Raw genomic sequence first — 17,622 nt, 5'->3', positions numbered from 1 at the left:
GTCATTTTGTGCCAAAAAACAGGAACTAAAAGTAACGCTGAAGCTTATATGTGGCTTCAGCAATCTGAGTTAGTCATATCAAGTGGATATCTGCCACATTTACAGTATTTTTAGCATAAAATTCCCTCTTTGTGTTTCCTCAGACAGTGTTTCCCTGTTGAGCTGTGGTGGTAGTAACGAAAAGGACGACTTTAAAAGCACTAAAAAGACTGTAAAATTGAAAGATATCTACTTGATTTGACTAATTTGTAGAGCTGAGGCTTCATATTTGCTTCAGATAAACTTTTAAATTTTTGCACAGGAGGCTCATGGATTTTGGACTCCATCACTTACATTGTAAGTACATTATGAAGGGATCTTCTTATGGTCAGCATGAATAGGAGCAATGGTTATGGCAATTAAAAAAAACTATTTCAGTGGTCATTTGGGCACCTGATTGTTGTTTTAAGACAGAGTTGACAAATTGCGAACCTGTCCTTTAACAATTGATACTGTTGGGTAACCTAAACTATAACAATCCACATTTTATAAACTGATCATTTCATTCATAAAATATTGATCTGAAAAGTAGCCAGTAACTACTGCTGTGAAATAAACATAGTGATGTAAAAATTACAATACTTTCCTCTGAAACGTAGTAAAAATAATCTGATGTGTGGTTTGTCTTGGGAAACAAATGATATTCGATCCTGGGCTTTTTCATACCAGAATTTCAACAGCACAATACAGTTTTTCCTGCTACCAACATAACAAATATGACAATACACAATAAACACTAAAGCAGAATAAATCTTTATTATTATCATTTCAATTTTGTCGCAAAATAAAAATATTTCTCATTTAAAAGCAGCTGGGGATACGGCGCTTGTTCAACATGAACAGAAACGATCACAAATGCAGTCTCGCACTCATGAAATAAACATGCAGTCACTAGTAGTGGCGGTCATAGGCAGTGTGTGAAAAGTGCTATACTAAAATAAAGACACTGGTTTTCTCTGGAGGGTCTAAAAACTGCCCATATATTTTTTCAGTTAATTTTTAGCAACTGTCTAAAGCAGTGTCTCTAAAACTTTAAACTATGGCTTGTCTGGTAGAAATTCATGAGTCACAAATGTAAAAACACAGTATATGTTGTATGTTTTAATGAACCAAGGCCTTTAAGCAACACTGAACCTACTCATTTTGAGCTCCGGGTTGCAAAAATTATGAATGCCCATCTTGATGCAGACCCTTTTTCTATCTTTTTCAAGAATCTGCTATGATCTTGGCTATTTGAAATAGAAGCTAGTACTATTTCCCAATTGACACAATTATCTATCCAGGTTTTTCTTGCGGGATGATTTCACAGATCTAAGGTGTAAGATGCTGTGGTCCCTAGCTACTAACCTGGCCTGTCAGGGTTTTCTAGTACTCATCAGCACCTTAGAAAAAGAGCAGAGAAATTCATGAAAGGCTGCTTCACTTCACTTCACAGGTAGAGATCAAAAGTTGCAATAAGCTAGCAGAGGCTGACTGTGGAACAGCTTTGATGGCCTTTGCAGAGATGACAACTCGAAAAATGGTCAACAACAAGAAGTCACCCAGAACTGTCTCTCCTTTGAACATCACACTGATAGATGTGACATAAAACACAGTGGTGATCACACAAAAGATGCCGTGGGATACAGGTTGGTATTATTGTCATGTAGCCCCCTCTACTGTCTGTTGTGAGACCTGCAGCATGTCCATGTGGCTTTGTAACTCGGCCAGAGGCGAGGAGGGTTTAACACTCCGTGACTGCAGCTGAAATTTCTCCATCAGCTCCTAAAATGACATAGAAATGAGAGAGCGGGATGGAGAGGGAAACGGTCAATGTGGTCAAATCACTGGTGAAAGACAAAAGACTTATTTCTAGAGCTGCAATGAGTCAATCAACAAAATATTAATCGGCAAGTAGTTTGATAGTTGAATAACCGTTTTGGTCATTTTTTAAAGCTTTAGCTTCTCAGATCTGAAGATTTGATGCTTTTCTTTGTCACACAGGACAGTAAACTGAATATTTTGGGTTTTGGACTGTTGGTTGGACAAAACAATACATTTGAAGACATCACCTTGGACTCAGGGAAATTACAACAGGCATTTTTATACTATTTACTGACATTTTATAGACAAAACGATTAATTGAGAAAATAATCAGCAGATAAAAATAATAGTTGCAGCCCTAATATTTTCCAAAGAATGTATGACGATGAATGCAGTGGACCCTCACCGCTGGTACGGCCAAGTTTGTAAGCTTCTTCCAATGAGATATGACCTCTTCTTCGCCCAAGATTCCTCTGTCAACCAGCTGTCTAACCAAGAACAGGTAGTTGTTCCACTAAAATGACAAATAAGCACATTAGAAAAGGTCATTACATAGAGTAAAACAACTTTCAGATGTCAGAGAAAACCTGATATTTAAGGGGAAATATGAAAGGATTGTCACAAAACATATAATCTGTATTGGTCAAATGAGGCTAGATATATCAGAAATAACAAAAACTGAAATATTTGCAGTGTGGAATTAATGAAAAATCTGAAGAAAAGTGAAAATAATTGAAATGACCAAAAGCTAATTTTGAGTACCACCTGATGGTCAACAGCACACACCAAAGTAAAACAAAGGCAGACAGACACAGGTGAAAACACAAAGATTAAATAAGCAATATGTTTTTTTCATCTCTAAATGAGAAAAGTGCAATTTGCACACCTGTCACTGTAAATCCTTGATAAAAATACAAGGTCAATAGAGGCTAATGATTATATTGTATATACACAGTGTCTTGGTAGTTGTGGAGAACACAGGTAAAAAAAAAAGATAGAAATAGTATTAGCAGCAGTGGTAGAAGTACCTCAGTGTCACTGGCCTTCAGCACAGCAGTGACAGTGATTGGGGTGAAGAGCAGGTGGAGGGGGGCAGAGGAACAGAAGTCCCTCTCCCACAGCTCAGCAAGCTGCTCCAGCAGTGCTCTGACAGGAGGCTCTGAACCTGAACCAGGACCCACAACAACCTCACCACCTCTGCTGCACTCTGACAGAGACAGCACCGGCAGTTCTGCGGACACTGAGCACACACACACACACATACACATACACACACACACAATAGCCCCAGGTCAGGTCTTTTACACAGTACAGTATATCAACCAAAATGAAACACACTACATGCTGTTTGCATTTAAGCCGCAAGGCACAATTCAAATAACAAAATTAATTATGACGCACTTAATAACAACAAAATGTAGTATACATCGCATGTCATAAAGGTCTTGTTATTAAAAGTTTTATCATTGACAGCCAGGACTGTCTTACCAAGCTTGCAGGCCAGTAGGACAGTCGAGTTCACAAGCATCTGCTCTGACACCACAGTTGAGAACTAAGAGAGAAGATAAAAGAAAACAGAGTGTGATCAATACTGGCAAAAAAATCAATAAATCTGACACTACTGTTGTAGTTGATGTACCTTTCTGCAGGCCAGTGTGTCTCCCACTCTCTGAAGCAGCGTTCTGAGCTGGGAGTCAGTTGGCAGCTCCTCGTCAGTCCGGGGGCCTACTGCGATGCTCAACAGCTCCTTCATAAAAAAGTAAATTCAGTCAGTTCTTTGGATTTCCTTTAAAACATTTGTGTGAGGCAAACTGGTGATATAACACTGTCCAACACCCAAACTCATAAGGAGTGATCCATCAAATATAGTACTGTACTGATAAATAAATCACAACTACTACTCCTTAATAAAGGGTTAAAATATCCATAGAGATGAAGTGTACCTTCATCATTATGAGGACGTCAGAAGGCAGTGAAGCGTTGTGGTTGCAGTGTGGAGGGCAGGAGGTCACTCTCTCGCTTCCTTGCTTTCTCTTGGGGGTAGTCGTCTGCTCTAGCTCAACCACGGCTCCCGCCACATCCCCAGAGTCTGCAACCACTGGGCTACCCAGAGCTTTCACCACACGATCATACCTGCTCTTCCACTCTCGCCTTATCAGTGCTGAGACGGTGAGAAAACAGAAAGGAAATCTTAAGATGGATGTCCTTTAGGGAACCTTTAATCACAGCATTGGTTTCTTTTTTCATCAGCAATGGCAATGATGTTGTACAACATGATCCCAACAGCACTGAAAGCTCTCAGGTGTTTTTGCATGTTGGAGCATGGTCCCTACATATTATTCATTCTTACATTGGTTCAGTGGGCAGAACAAAAAGTCCTTTCACAATTTAATGAACTCAATACAACACACCTGCAAAAATACAATGCATGTGAAATCGTGTGCATTCAGAGAGTATTCAGACCCTTTCACATTTTGTTATGTGAAAAATTCTTTTTTTTCCCTCATCAATATACACTCAATACCCCATAATGACAAAGTCAAAACAGAATTTTAGAAGTTTCTGCAAATGTATTAGATTTATTTATGAAATTTAGCTCAGGTGCCTTCCATTTCTTTTGACCATCTTTGAGGTGTTTCTCCTTGATTGGAGTCAATCTGTGGTGAATTCCATTGGTTGGATGTGATTTGGAAAAGCACACATCTGTCTATATAAGGTCTCACAGCTGACAATGCGTATCAGGGTAAAAACCAAGCCATGGTCGAAGGAACTGCCTGCACAGCTCAGAGACAGGATTGTGTTGAGGAGCAGATCTGAGGAAGGCTACAGAAACATTTCTGCTGCATTGAAGGTTCCCAAGAGCTGAGTGGCCTCTGTAATTCTTAAGAATTAGAAGAAGAAGATTGGAACAACCAGGACTCTTCCTAGAGCTGGCCAGCCAAACTACGCAATCGGGGGAGAAGGGCCTTGGTAAGAGAGGTGACCAAGAACCCGATGGTCACTCTAACTGAGCTCTAGAGATCCTGTGTGGAGATGGGAGAAACTTCCAGAAGGACAACCATCACTGCAACACTCCACCAATCTGTGTTTTATGGTAGAGCAGCCAGACAGAAGCCACTACTCAGTGAAAGACGCATGAAAGCCCGCTTAGAATTTGCAAAAAAAGTATGTAAGGGACTCTCAAACTGTGAAAAACAAGATTCTCTGGTCATATTCTCTAGTCTGATGAAACCAAGATTGAATTGTTTGGCTTCAATTCAAAGCGTCATGTCTGGAGGAAACCAGGCACTGCATGGTGGTGGCAGCATTATCCTGTAGGGGTGTTTTTCAGCAGCAGGGACTGGGGGACTGGTAAGGGATGAGGGAAAGCTGAACAGAGCAAAGAACAGAGATATCCTTAATGATGGTCCAGAGCGCTCAGGACCTTTTTGAGCCAAAAGGTATATCTTCCATCAGGACAATGACCCTAAGCACACAGCCAAGACAACGCAGGAGGGGCTTAGGGACAACTCTGTGAATGTCCTCAAGTGGCCAAGCCAGAGCCCTGACTTGAACCCAATCAAACATCCCTGGAGAGACCTGAAAATGGCTGTTCACCGACGATGCCCATCCAGCCTGACAGAGCTTGAGAGGATCTGCAGAGGAGAGCAGCAGAAAATCCCCAAAAAGCTGCAAAGCTTGACGTGTCATACCCGAGAAGACTCAAGGCTGTAATTGCTGCCAAAGGTGCTTCACCTGAGAAAAGGGTCTGAATACTTATGCCAATGTGATATTCCAGTTTTTCCTTTTTAATAAATTTGCAAAAATTTCTAAAATCCTGTTTTCGCTCTGTCATTATGGGGTATTGAGGGGAAAAAATTAATTTGAACAATTTTAGCATAAGGTTGCAACATAACAATGTGAAAAAAGTAAAGGGGTCTGAATACTTTATAAATCTGTAGTCTCAACAAAATATAACTTTAAGTTTTACAATTCTTCCAAGGCATGTCAGTGTTACACTTTGAAATGTAACGTACAGTAACTACTGCTTGACACACATAATTCATCACAATCATTACAGTATGTGTGGTTTCAAATTACAAGACAAATATTTGGAACAAGAATACAAATTAAATGCAAACATGGACATGGTTGCCCATCTCAAGACAAAAAAAGGAAAAAATGGCAAAGGTTCAAAAAACACTAGGGCTACAACTAATGATTATTTTCATTATTGATTAAACTGTTGATTATTTTCTCTATTAATTAATTAGTTATTTGGTCTATTAAAAACCAGAAGATGGTAAATACCCAAAATGGAATCTAAAATGTCTTTTTTTGTTCCAACTGACAATCCACAACCCAAAGATATTAATTTTAATATCACAGAAGACTAAATAAACCAGCAAAATATTCACATTTGAGAAGCTGGAACCAGAAAATTCTGGTATTTTTTCTTTGAACTGAATGAAAAAAAAGCATCTGCACATTCAATCTGTGCAAGAATCTTTTTAATTAACAAGCTTTCAGTCAGAGACCTTCTTCAAGGCAGGAACCGTTATTTTATTTTTTTTTATCTGGCTCAAAACAATTATCAAAATAGTTTCTGATTAATTTTCTGTCAATCAACTTATTGTTGCAGCTCTAAAAAACACTTTATAAAAATTATAAGACCGAGACTTAAATTTAAAGGGGTAAAAACATGCAGAAACACATAAATGATGCTTCACCCAACTACCTGTAATGTTGCCAGAGAGCCAGCTGCAGGCTTTTTCTGTTGCAAGACGTTTGGTGATGTTTTCAGATGTGGTCAAGACCTGCACAGAGATACAGTATCAGAAAAAATAGAACAACACACTCATGATTTAGGTTTATTGTGTATTTTTCCTCCCCTCTTAAAATAATATATATATGTACTGTATGTGCTTGGTTTGCTCTGTAATGGAGGCTTCAGGACTTTTTATGTTTACATGCCATTATTTACTATTTTGCACAGTGATGTTCACAGGACTTACAGCAGGGGAGGTCTCATCAGGGAGCAGGATTCTTATAGCTTCAGGACTCTTCTCACAGCAAAATCTGAAGAATCACATAAAAAAGAGTTTACCATAAAGTAGAAATGACTATACAGACTCAAATGGCCCTTCACTAATACATGTACAGTATACATCCTAGCATCCTATTATATCAATGGACTTGGAGACAGACAGTTTTTGCAGGTTACTTGTAAAATAAGCTGTTGTACCTTGTAGCTCTTGCCAGGGCCTCCAAGCCTGTGTCACACAGCTGAGCACAGATAGAGTCATTCAGTTTTGATGGATTTGCATTTGGCGACTGCAGTCCATCTCGCAGCATCTTCTCACCTCTCTCCACCAACTCACTCACTAATGTGGCCCTGTTGAAGATCCCCAGATACATTTGAACACATAAACACATACATGCATAGACAAAAAAAAACACACACATACTATACAGTTCAGTTTTAGTGCTGTTAAAAATAGATTTTGATACACACATCTAAAAAAACAATGTATGCACACAGGGTGGTAAATTCACACCAACTCCTGAACACTCACTTTGTCCACTAGCCACTTAGGTAGGCAACCAACCAAATTTGCAGGCTGATAACCTGCTATTCTTAGAGTCCTATTCAATTCTAAAAGGTAATTTAGTGGACGGGTGGTAAAAGTAAAATAAGGAAATGTGAAAGTTACAGTTAATTTGGAAATCCATGACTTGGAAATATGGAAATTCATGACTGATTATGTGCAGTTCTCAGACCCCAACCGCCTCCCAGCTCTGTGATACCTACTTCATATGCTTGACAGCGTTGGATCCGACACGCTCAGCTACAAACTCCACAGTGCGACGCAGAGACGGCGGCTGGTTATGAAAGAAGGCTTGCTCGAGATCCACCTTCACAAAAGGAAGAATTGTCACATTTGAGTGTTTGGTTTGAATACTCGTGCAGGCGATTCCATGATGCAATATAACATTTCTATTTACTACATCTCCTGTTGACTCACCTGCAGTTTCTGCTGCGACCTGTTGGCACTTGGTGTATCTCTTAGCTCAGCAGAAGTGGGAGTGATCTTGCGAATTATTCCTCCACTCTTGGCAGTGCTTCCAGACACAAAGGCAGCTAGGAGCTTACGAAACTCACCTGGAGCGATGAAAACAAGCCAGAACATTGATCCACAGCTCAATGGCTCATTTGTGGTGATAATGTAAGGACAAAATAGGATCTAATCTCTCCAGCTTGGCTGCCTTTTACAGCCACATGAAAAAAAAAAAAAGTAAAGGTAAAAACTGCACCATTCATCCCTGAGGGAATATCAAACAAAATACATTTCCACTCACCAAGAAATGGACAACATGTATAGAGAAGCTGCTGATCCACCAGGGAAATGCAGTCCTAAAAAATAACAAGAGAAATAGCAGTATGAGTGAAAAACCAGCTGTGGGAATTTTATGGACAAATACCAAGTGGAATGAACATTTCACTTACAAGTCCTGCAGCATTTGTGTTGCTGTCTTCCAGCTTCGCTACCTCAGTAAACTCACTGGTGAAAAAAATGTCCTCAGGAATCACTGGGATCTGCACAAGTAAAAACACAACAAGTTTAACAATGTAACAAAAATGATTCTCAGACAAAGACAAAGGTGAGCTCTGTAAGTAGATTACAACCAGTTGTGTTCTGCCGCTCACAACATACCATTATATTCAAAATCAAATATCTACAAGTTGTGTCTTACCTGGAAGAGCCATCCCAATACAGACACCATTAGCAGCTTGTTCAGGTAACACATTTCTCCACATTTGCCCAGCAGCATTCTCCTACAAGCAAACAAAAGCTATGTTTAGCCAAAGTTAACAACAAGAGGTCAAAAGTGAATAAAAAAGAGAAAAGAAAGTGTTTGTTTGCCTGAGGTTGTTAAGATAGAGGCTTCTGATTCTTGCTTGCGTTTTCAGATTTGTTATTTACAGTTTGAAAGTCTATGAGAGCTATAATATATATTTTTGCGAAAAAAAACAACCTCAGGTGCTTAACTGCAGCTTTTCTCGAGGTTGAGACATACTCTACCTGTACAGGAGAAGCAGTGTGCCCAAAGCAGTCCTGTAGCAGAGCAGCAGAGGACCAATAAAGTCCAGCATGGAGAGGAACTCAACGAGCCAGGGTACAGTCAGGATGGTGCGCCGCCTCCTCACACTATTACTCAGCACAGCACACACATCCAGCACTGGGACACTCTGTAAGACCGAGAGAGAGTATAAGATTTCTCATGTTAATATTTCAAACAGACCTGTGATGTATTACTTTTAAAAACTTTTTTCATCACCTTGCTGCGCAGGGCTATAGCGGCCTCCTGAATCTCCCTGGATGGTCTCTCAGATGTTTGGTAAGGCAGAAAGGAAATGAATCCCAAAAACTTAGCAAGAAGACGAGCGAGGAGCAGCACGGAGGCAAACCGCTGTTTCTCATCCTGATGAGATAAGACGCAAAGGAGATTAGTCTTTTCTGAATCTGGCAAGATGTATTTTATGGACTATACATGCTGAAATATTGTTACTACTAATATAACTATCTTGATCCAAATTGACATGGCACACACAGGTAAATCGCAGAAACACTGATAAGTTTACATATCAGTAATATCTGCTTGTTTGATTCTAGCATACAGTACCTGCTGCTCCATGTCCCCGTCTCCCTCCTCCTCTCCCTCCCCAATTGAAGCAGGAGGGCTCAGGATGGACACCTCATCCAGCTGAAGGAGCTGCTGGCACAAGCTGTCCTGCAGGTGCTGGTTCAGCTGACAGCTGGTGCACAGTATGAAAGACATGTTAGATCACAGAAAGACAACAGACACCGAATACATACAAAAAGATTTTACTTTTTAACAAATTAAACGTTTAATTCAGTTTGAAATGCACATCTGCCAAATGAAAAACTTGCTAAGAAAATAAAATAACTGTTATTATGAAAAACTTATACCACCCTAACTGGCCTGTCAGGTTAGGTAGCTATGAAATAAATTAAACATTTAGATGCTGTGTGCAGATTTTATATTTTTCATATCATGCAGTGTACTTGGTGATCTTTGTTTGTGATGTATTATCTTACCAACTAGCTATCTGCAAGAAGTCCCTGAAGAACTCTTGGTGACCAGGGAAGGACGGAGGAGGGCAGGGGCCAACAACTCCTTGAGGCTGAATGAGGCGCTCCTCGAGACGCTTCAAACGCCCCAGGCTGTCAGCTCCCAGCATGCCCAGCAGGTCGGCATCAGGGGTGTCCCCGGGAGAACTGTTAAAACGGGGGCCTTTACACATCTGAAGAAAACGACAGATAAAGAACCTTATTAGGTCAAGTGTTATACAATAATAGGCAATACGCCACAATTCTGATCTAAGGTGTCTTTTTATCTTAAATGTAAGTTATTAGACAAAAAATTTAAAAATAACTTATTAAGATGATTGTGAAAGTGTGGATGAAGTGCCATAGTCTACCTGAACAAGCTGCTTCAGGAACAGACGTGCAAAATGTGAATGGTTTCCTGCAGCGGTCAGTTGACTCATCATTCCTCTAAAAAAACAAAACACAAAAAAATGCATAAAGCACAACTAAATCAGGTTAGATTAGATAAGTAGATAGATTTTATTTTAATTACAGCTGGTACGGGAGGCAAAAAAGCTGTGGTAAATATTTAATTGAACTCACCTGATCCTACTCCCGAGAGCAGCATCAAAGTTCCATCCTGGTTCCTTGTGAAAGTCCTCCCATTCCCGCAGAACCTCATAAAAAATATCTCTGAGAAAGGGGCAGAAATGTGACATGCAAAAGAATAACTGATGATCAAGTCTAGTTTAGCACTTAAGCTATGAACTATGAATTCTCCACCAAGCACCAAGCCTAGAATATATTTGAAATAGTGCAGCTACTAATTTCAAAGATAAATCTACAAAAAATGCTTGTGTATACCTCTGTTTTTTAAAAGTGTGGAAGGCTTTGTCACTATTGAAGTTGGATCGGTTGTCCGTAGCGGGCTGGAATGGGACCGAGTGGATGAAAGTGGAAACTGAAGGAGAGAGCTGGAAGAGAGAAGGTTGAATACAAAATGTTATGAACAAAAAAGAGAGTATAACATTTTCAGGTTGTCTGAAAATCACAGACCAATAAGGAAAATGTTTACCGAGAAATTAAGCAAGTACAAACTATTCTTAAACAAAAGCAAGTGGCATGAGCAAAATATCATGTAGTAATAACGTTGATGATATTGAAAAATTAGATGCTTTTAAATAACTTCTATCATTAGTGGGACAAGCATTCAAATATTTTCAATAACCTTTATTTGAAGCATTTACCTTGGCTGTGCTTCTGTCTTGGGCCTGAGTCAATCGATCCCTGAGATCCAGAGAAAAAGACGCCACTCTTTCATTTTCTGCCAGCATACGCAAGGTGCATTTGTCCAAATGAGCGACCAACCTGAAACGTGATAAAAACACATGCTTGTGAAAGTCTCTAAATCAGGAAAGATCTGTGAGCTCATATATTCCTGTTAGTGAAGAAGAGATAAATGAGGAAAACTGTGACACATGAAATAAAGACACTCACTGAAACTGATTCTCCAGAACCTTCACCGCAAAATACACACAGTTGTGTACTTGTCTTAGGTAACATCTCTCCAGAGCATCTGAAAACAAGAAACAGAAGAGGAGCTTTATCGGTTTCATTTTGAATGAAAGTTGATAAATCATTGCATTTTTTCATGTGACATAAGAAATAATCACCTGAATTTACTGCACACAAACTCTCCTGTTCATCATCATGAGTGTGAGGAGACTGAGACGTTAGCAACTGCATCACAAAGAAAAGCTCCAAGAAAATGTTTGGCACTAGGTTTTCTGCAAGACATGAAAACACACGTTTGTTATGTTTCTCAAAATTCACTTTATTAAAATGGTATCCTAAGCCTATTGATTGCTTAGCTCACTAACACCACCTAGTGGTCATATACCAGAAATGCAGGTACAGTATAGTTCTGCCAGGAGATCCAGATCCGAGGCGAAGGTGACTTTGGATGGTTCAGGACAAGGTGTCTGCAGGTCTGGTGTAACCTTAGAACCCGTCCTGAGTCCTGACTTGGTAGGGGTGCAAGGGTCCAAAGAGGACGGCAGAGGAGAGCAGGCCTGCTGAGCACGCTTAGTCCTAAAAATAAAAATATTATTAATTACTGTATGAAACTGCAGAGATAAACTGAGGTGAAGAGAAAGTGATGCTGCAGTCAGAGCAGAAAAAAAACAGAGGCTAGAAGAAGAATATAATGATATTGGGACATATGTGTGGAAACCTGTAGAATAACACTATCATACTGAGTGCACAGACTATTAACTTGTCTCCTTTATATTTCATTACAGCAAGGCACTACCATAGAAAGCATGTAGCAGATTTGTGTCACCCTTTCTTTCACTACTCTCCCTGGCACAATAAGAGGCCAATTTTCGTGTCAAAACAATTGAGTGATTATGCATGTCTACTTACTTTTCCCTCTTTAGTAGCTCCCTCTCTTCTTGCAGGCTCAGAGGACTGGCCGCTGTCATCGACCCCTCGAGAGCCTCCACCCCTGACGGGGGACTAGAGGGCTTACTGAATGGGGTGGAGGTGAAGCAGGTCTTTGGTTTAGAGTGTGGCCGCTCTGCACTGACTGGTGTTGGGTTTATTCTTCTAGACGGTTTAGTTCCCCTGAAGAACAATGGACACCGTTATCAAATCTGAAAAAAAGATGATCAAGTCAGTGTTGAATTTTGTTAAACTGAGAGTTGTTTGGACTCACGCAGGTGAAATGGGTGCTGACCCAACAGGGGGGAAGTCCTCCAAATTGTTGAAATTGAGCTGACCCACAGATGGAGGTGAAACCTGCTCACTTATCCTACCATATCCTCCTCCTCCTCCTCCTCCTCCTCCTCCTCCTCCTCTACCGGATCTTCTCCCCCCACTATCCCACCTCCCAATCTCATCACTATGATGTCCACCACGCCCTCCTCCATGTCTCCCTTGTCCCCCCATCGCCATGCCGCCGCCACCCCTCCTGCGGCCCTTTTGTGACTGAAAACTGGGGCTGTTCTGGAGTTCAGGAGGAGAAACAATGTAGTCCCCAAGACTGATCCTCTGGCCAGGTCGGCGCTCCGAGCCCGAGGGCCTAGAGGCTGGGCTCCATGTTGTAGAAAAGGAGGGGCTGCTGAAAGCACTGACCCCGCTCAAACAGTGTGTGCCTGACTGACTGGCAGCATCCCACTCATTCACAGGGGACACAGAGGGCGCAGGAGAAAACAGCTGGACCCGACTGGCACTCCGAGAGCCAGCTCCACCACCAGAAGACCTGCAACCCCTCCTGTCAGACAAGCCCTGAGTCTGAGCAGCAGGCCTGGGGCGGCTGGGAGTCTTTGCAGGCGTAGCAGGGCCATGGGTTAGTGCTTGACTGCTCTGCTCTCTCAGGAAGTTTAAAAGAAAAGGGACAAATTCTTGTTTGTGAACTGTCACCTCAGGTTCACTGAACGCCAGCCTGTCACCCTCCTGTTGAGAAGAGACACACAACTGTTGAACGATTGTTACAAATGCAGCATTTTAAGATTGAATTGGCACAGATGGTCAACGTTACTCGATCCATGACGAACCCAAGATAGTGCGTGACTAGGTCAGTAAAGGTTGGACAGCTTCAAGACATTTCTGCAGAACATAGCCATTTCACCGAGCTAACAATGCGCTGGCTAACATCTGCTTAGCTGCACAGCCCCCTTCGGATGATAATAATAAGAAGAAGCAAGCAGCTATGATAAGTTATGATCTGTTTTAACTTGCAACACAAAAATCTTCCTAGACTGGCGAGAAAGTTGACAACGTAACTAACGTCGCGTCTGGGATCAATTCCATCCAGGCTACAGCTAACTTACTAGCTCGCCAGCTAAAAGTTTTGTTTACAATCAGTTGTGAGCTATGTCATCTCTTATAACACGCTACCCAAAGGCAAGCGCGTATCAAATGTCTCGCTCATGTGGCTCTCAGTTATTTCAGACCTACCTCAACATTTTTCAGCCAGTCCAAGACCGTATTAACGTCCACTTTCTTCAACAGAAGCGATTCCAAAAGAGCCGCCATTCTGGCCAGTCGCTGCGCGGCGGAGGGACTGAGAGGAGAGGGGCGGGGTCAACCACAACGCATGCGCGTATTGCGGGTGACGTATGCCGACCACGTGTGCAGCTAACAGTTTGGTGACAACATGGGTGATCATTATTTTTACAAGATTCTGTAAAGCAAATAATACTGCCTGTGTTTTTTGTGACTGTTTAGAGAGATTCATTCACCTATTTTGGTTTTGTCGTTGCTCCGGAAGTCTGGAAGGATTTATCTGCTTTTGTTGTATCCAAAATTCATAGATAGATAGATAGATAGATTTAGTACTTTATTAATCCCAAAGGGACACTAGAATGTGCGTTTCCTGAAGAAAATGCGTTGGATTGCTGCTAGCTGATAAGACTGCTAGCTGCTGCTCCAGAAGCAATTTATTAAAATCTTGTAGTGCCAATTACAGGTAAAATTGTATCAAATGCTACAGACTTATTTAGCATCCCTATCAGTACAACTTTGCTGAATTTGGTTGCCATGGAATATTACATTTAAGAGAGATGGTTTTTACAGTTAATAGTAGTATTGTGGTGTTTATGGGCACAAGGTGGGGCTTCATTATGCTGTGCACATTCTCATGGAGAAATTGTGTACCACATTTCATTTTATTTAAGACAACAGAATTTTAGAAGTATCATGTTATAATGTTACTGTAGCGCCTCTGTGGGTAGAATTGTATGAAATGTTACAAACTTGTGCAATGTGGTTGTATGTACAACATTCCCAAATTTGGTTGCAGTCATAATTTGTGTTGAAGAGTTATGGCCTGTTATGTGCATCAGGCCACACTTTCAAAATTTTGGTAACCATTGCAGACAAATGGTAAGTGATACCCAAAAACGAACTCATACGTTTTTTGAAGATTAGATGAAATGCGTGCCAAAAGAAGCAAAAAATGTGGCCTATCAGTCCAATCGGGTCAGTCTAAGTCTAATCAGTCTAATCGAGTTATTAGCCAAAATGTAAAAAACACGTAATAACTTACCACATGGTGGTGCTATTGGTACCATGTTTTAATATGTCAAGTATTTCCACATGAGACCCCTGTCCATGAACTATGAATACTTTAGCTCTTTTAATTGTTGAGATATTGATAACTATAGCTACACTCCCATAGACGGCCATTATAAATTTAATTTATCACTGGAATATGCTTGAAAAAAGTAAAGTAATAGCATACATCTACTGAAGAAAACACATGCACATTTTGATCAGCCACAGCAAGCTGCTGCCTCCTTGAGCTTTCTCCCAGCATTTCCTCTCCCTGGGTGCTCCTCCACCGAGGGCCAACCAAGATTAGCCACAGAGGATTGCGGCCATCCAGCCTGCCCCAGTAAGGTTGGCATGAACCTGGACCAGCTGCAGTGAACTGTTGCCTTCCAGATTCCACCCATGCTAGGGGGAGCAAGTGGGAGTACTGGTCAGGCATCTGGGACCATTCCCACATTCCCCCGGGTACTTCCCCAGATGACCTGGACCAGCTGCAGTGAACTGCTGCCTTCCAGGTCACTTAGTGCTAGATTGGATGGGCCAGAGAGACGGTTTGTGAAACTCTTGTGATATTTGTACACTAACCAAAACCTTTACCTATACCCAAATCCTAACCCTTAACCTAATCTAACCCAAGCCTAACCCTAACCCTAACTTAACCTGCAAGAGTTTGTCGCCCCGGCCCATCCAATCTAGCATTTACCTCCCAGGACCCCCCAAGTACCCATACTGCTTCCCAAAAGCAGGGTTCCCACATATTTACTGCAAAATTAATGGTGTCTTGAGTTTGTTGCTGTTTTCCACCAACTTCACTGACTGCATACGTTCAATAGGACAGAGATGTCAAAGAAACTTGCAATCAAAAAAAAATCTGCTTTTGTGCATCGGTCCAACTTTACAAGGGTATTACTTCTTGTGAATTCATCTACTTCAACTTCCATGTTGTGCCCCCACACACAAAGAAAAACTGCCAACCAAAAGCAAAACAAAAGCAACTTACCAATGAACAACAAGTGGGACAAACATGAAAAAAAGACTAGTCCCCACTTTATGTTACGCCCCAGTCTAGGTGGGTTGGAGTGCAACATTGGGAGTTAAAGGTTGTTCCCTCCCTGGTCCCCGAACCAAAATCTCAACATGGAATTGCAATAAGTAAAACAATTTATTGCTATTATTACAAAAAGAGTGAAATAACAATTAAATATTAAACTGAAGCAATATAGTTTAGGGCGACCCAAGGCCAAAACAACAAACATAAGAATCTGTCTCCTCAAAAAGTGTTGACTAACGTAGGTGAAACAAACCAACAAACAAAAAGACACGTACTAAACCTAACTCCCAAGGATTAAACAAAAACAGGAGAAAACAGTGCAGCTACAGTTTCACCTACAGCTTCAGTGCTATTTACAACAAATAAATGTGGGATGTGCATTTACAAATTTGTACAAAAAATACTTACTATACATCACAAAGTCTAACAACGCTCTAATAAGACAATCACAAATAGAAGAACAGTGGTTCAGAGGCCGAGGACAGAACAAGGTGCTGCTGTCAAAATGCTGCCAATGGACTGGTGGAAAAATGGCCATTTTTAAAAGGTAGGATGTAATTTCCGGACCAATCAGCAGCAGATAATCCCAGGCCGAACCCACATAACCAGCTAATCAGATGGAGATACCTAGAACTCATAGGCTACTCCAAGATCCTGGCAGGAAGAGATTACACACTCTCACACAAACACAGGAACAAAACAACACAGATTTGTAATACGGCCAAGGCCACCACTGCTGGGTAATTTGTTAGTAAAAATATTTCTTCTGACACTATAACTACTTTTTAAACAAAATTATCATCAATTTTTACACAATTAAAAATATTAGTAATAAACTCAACTGTGTAAAACATTGAAACCAATTTCAATACATTTGAATTCAATTTCCAGATGTAATGTGAAGTATGAGCCGAAGTTAACTGGAAAAATAAGAAAGGTCAGGTGATATCTGCTTTTCCACAATCACTGAACTACTGGACCCAGATGGCAATTATGCCTGGATGGCAAATCAGTATCGGGAACTGTAAGGTTGTAACTGTTGTTGTTGTTGTTGTTGTTGTTATTATTATTAATAATAATGATAATAATAGTAATAATAATAATAATAATAATAATAATGTATTTTTAATTATCTTTTCAGAGTTGTATTCTCTTTTTTTGTCAATAGCGTTATATGCAAGCCACTCTATATGCAGGTTGACGCCTCTTTTTTCTGTCTTGGGTTGGGGTGGGAATGGGGAGTTTGAGTTGATTTGAAATAAAATTTATCATTGTATGTCCTCTGTCGTATGACTGATGTTATATCGAAAAGAAAAAATTGCAAGTCTTAAAAAATTGTGTCTGAAGCATGAAGCAAGTCTGAGACATAGAAATCCTTCTGCTAAACACCACATAAGTCTCTGTAGCATTTGATTGTTTTAATTTATGTGCTTATAACTTTTTACTTTTTTTTGCCTCTTTTGTAGTATTGTGTTTATTATATTCTTTACTCTTATTCTAATATTTAATTCCCCTACTTTTTGTAAAATCTATGACTTATAATTTTTTAAAATAAAGATGCTTTTTTAAAAAGCTGACTAA

The 17,622-nt window shown here is 40.4% G+C and overlaps 1 protein-coding gene across 1 annotated transcript; it reads right to left on the bottom strand.

Annotated features, from left to right (window-relative positions):
* Window positions 1-771: 771 nt before the first annotated feature.
* Window positions 772-14,038, bottom strand: cdan1 (codanin 1). Its single transcript, XM_067614014.1, has 28 exons — window positions 13,896-14,038; window positions 12,652-13,391; window positions 12,360-12,560; window positions 11,836-12,026; window positions 11,609-11,722; window positions 11,433-11,511; window positions 11,183-11,303; window positions 10,800-10,909; window positions 10,539-10,628; window positions 10,328-10,403; window positions 9,945-10,150; window positions 9,508-9,640; window positions 9,163-9,306; window positions 8,907-9,073; window positions 8,578-8,659; window positions 8,330-8,419; window positions 8,182-8,236; window positions 7,848-7,984; window positions 7,634-7,737; window positions 7,067-7,216; window positions 6,837-6,900; window positions 6,560-6,638; window positions 3,786-4,003; window positions 3,482-3,589; window positions 3,331-3,394; window positions 2,871-3,082; window positions 2,249-2,356; window positions 772-1,803 (listed from the first exon to the last, which is right to left on the bottom strand). Exons 1-28 carry the CDS (start codon window positions 13,971-13,973, stop codon window positions 1,681-1,683), a joined length of 4,044 nt encoding a protein of 1,347 aa, XP_067470115.1. The 5' UTR covers window positions 13,974-14,038; the 3' UTR covers window positions 772-1,680.
* Between the last annotated feature and the right edge of the window lie 3,584 nt (window positions 14,039-17,622).

This window comes from Thunnus thynnus, chromosome 16, assembly GCF_963924715.1.
Source record: "Thunnus thynnus chromosome 16, fThuThy2.1, whole genome shotgun sequence".
NCBI lineage: Eukaryota > Metazoa > Chordata > Actinopteri > Scombriformes > Scombridae > Thunnus > Thunnus thynnus.
The sequence above is the reverse complement of the archived record's forward strand: the minus strand, read 5'-3'. Positions and strand labels throughout refer to the sequence as shown.

Bases quoted from the DNA above. Each gene is read 5' to 3' on its own strand.
- cdan1 (XM_067614014.1), bottom strand. From the start codon at position 13,973: ATGGCGGCTCTTTTGGAATCGCTTCTGTTGAAGAAAGTGGACGTTAAT. The intron at 10,629-10,799 runs GTATACACAAGC...CCCCTTTCTCAG, and splicing joins CACACTTTTAAAAAACAGAG to AGATATTTTTTATGAGGTTC. The intron at 6,639-6,836 runs GTAAGTCCTGTG...ATCTCTGTGCAG, and splicing joins CTGATGAGACCTCCCCTGCT to GTCTTGACCACATCTGAAAA.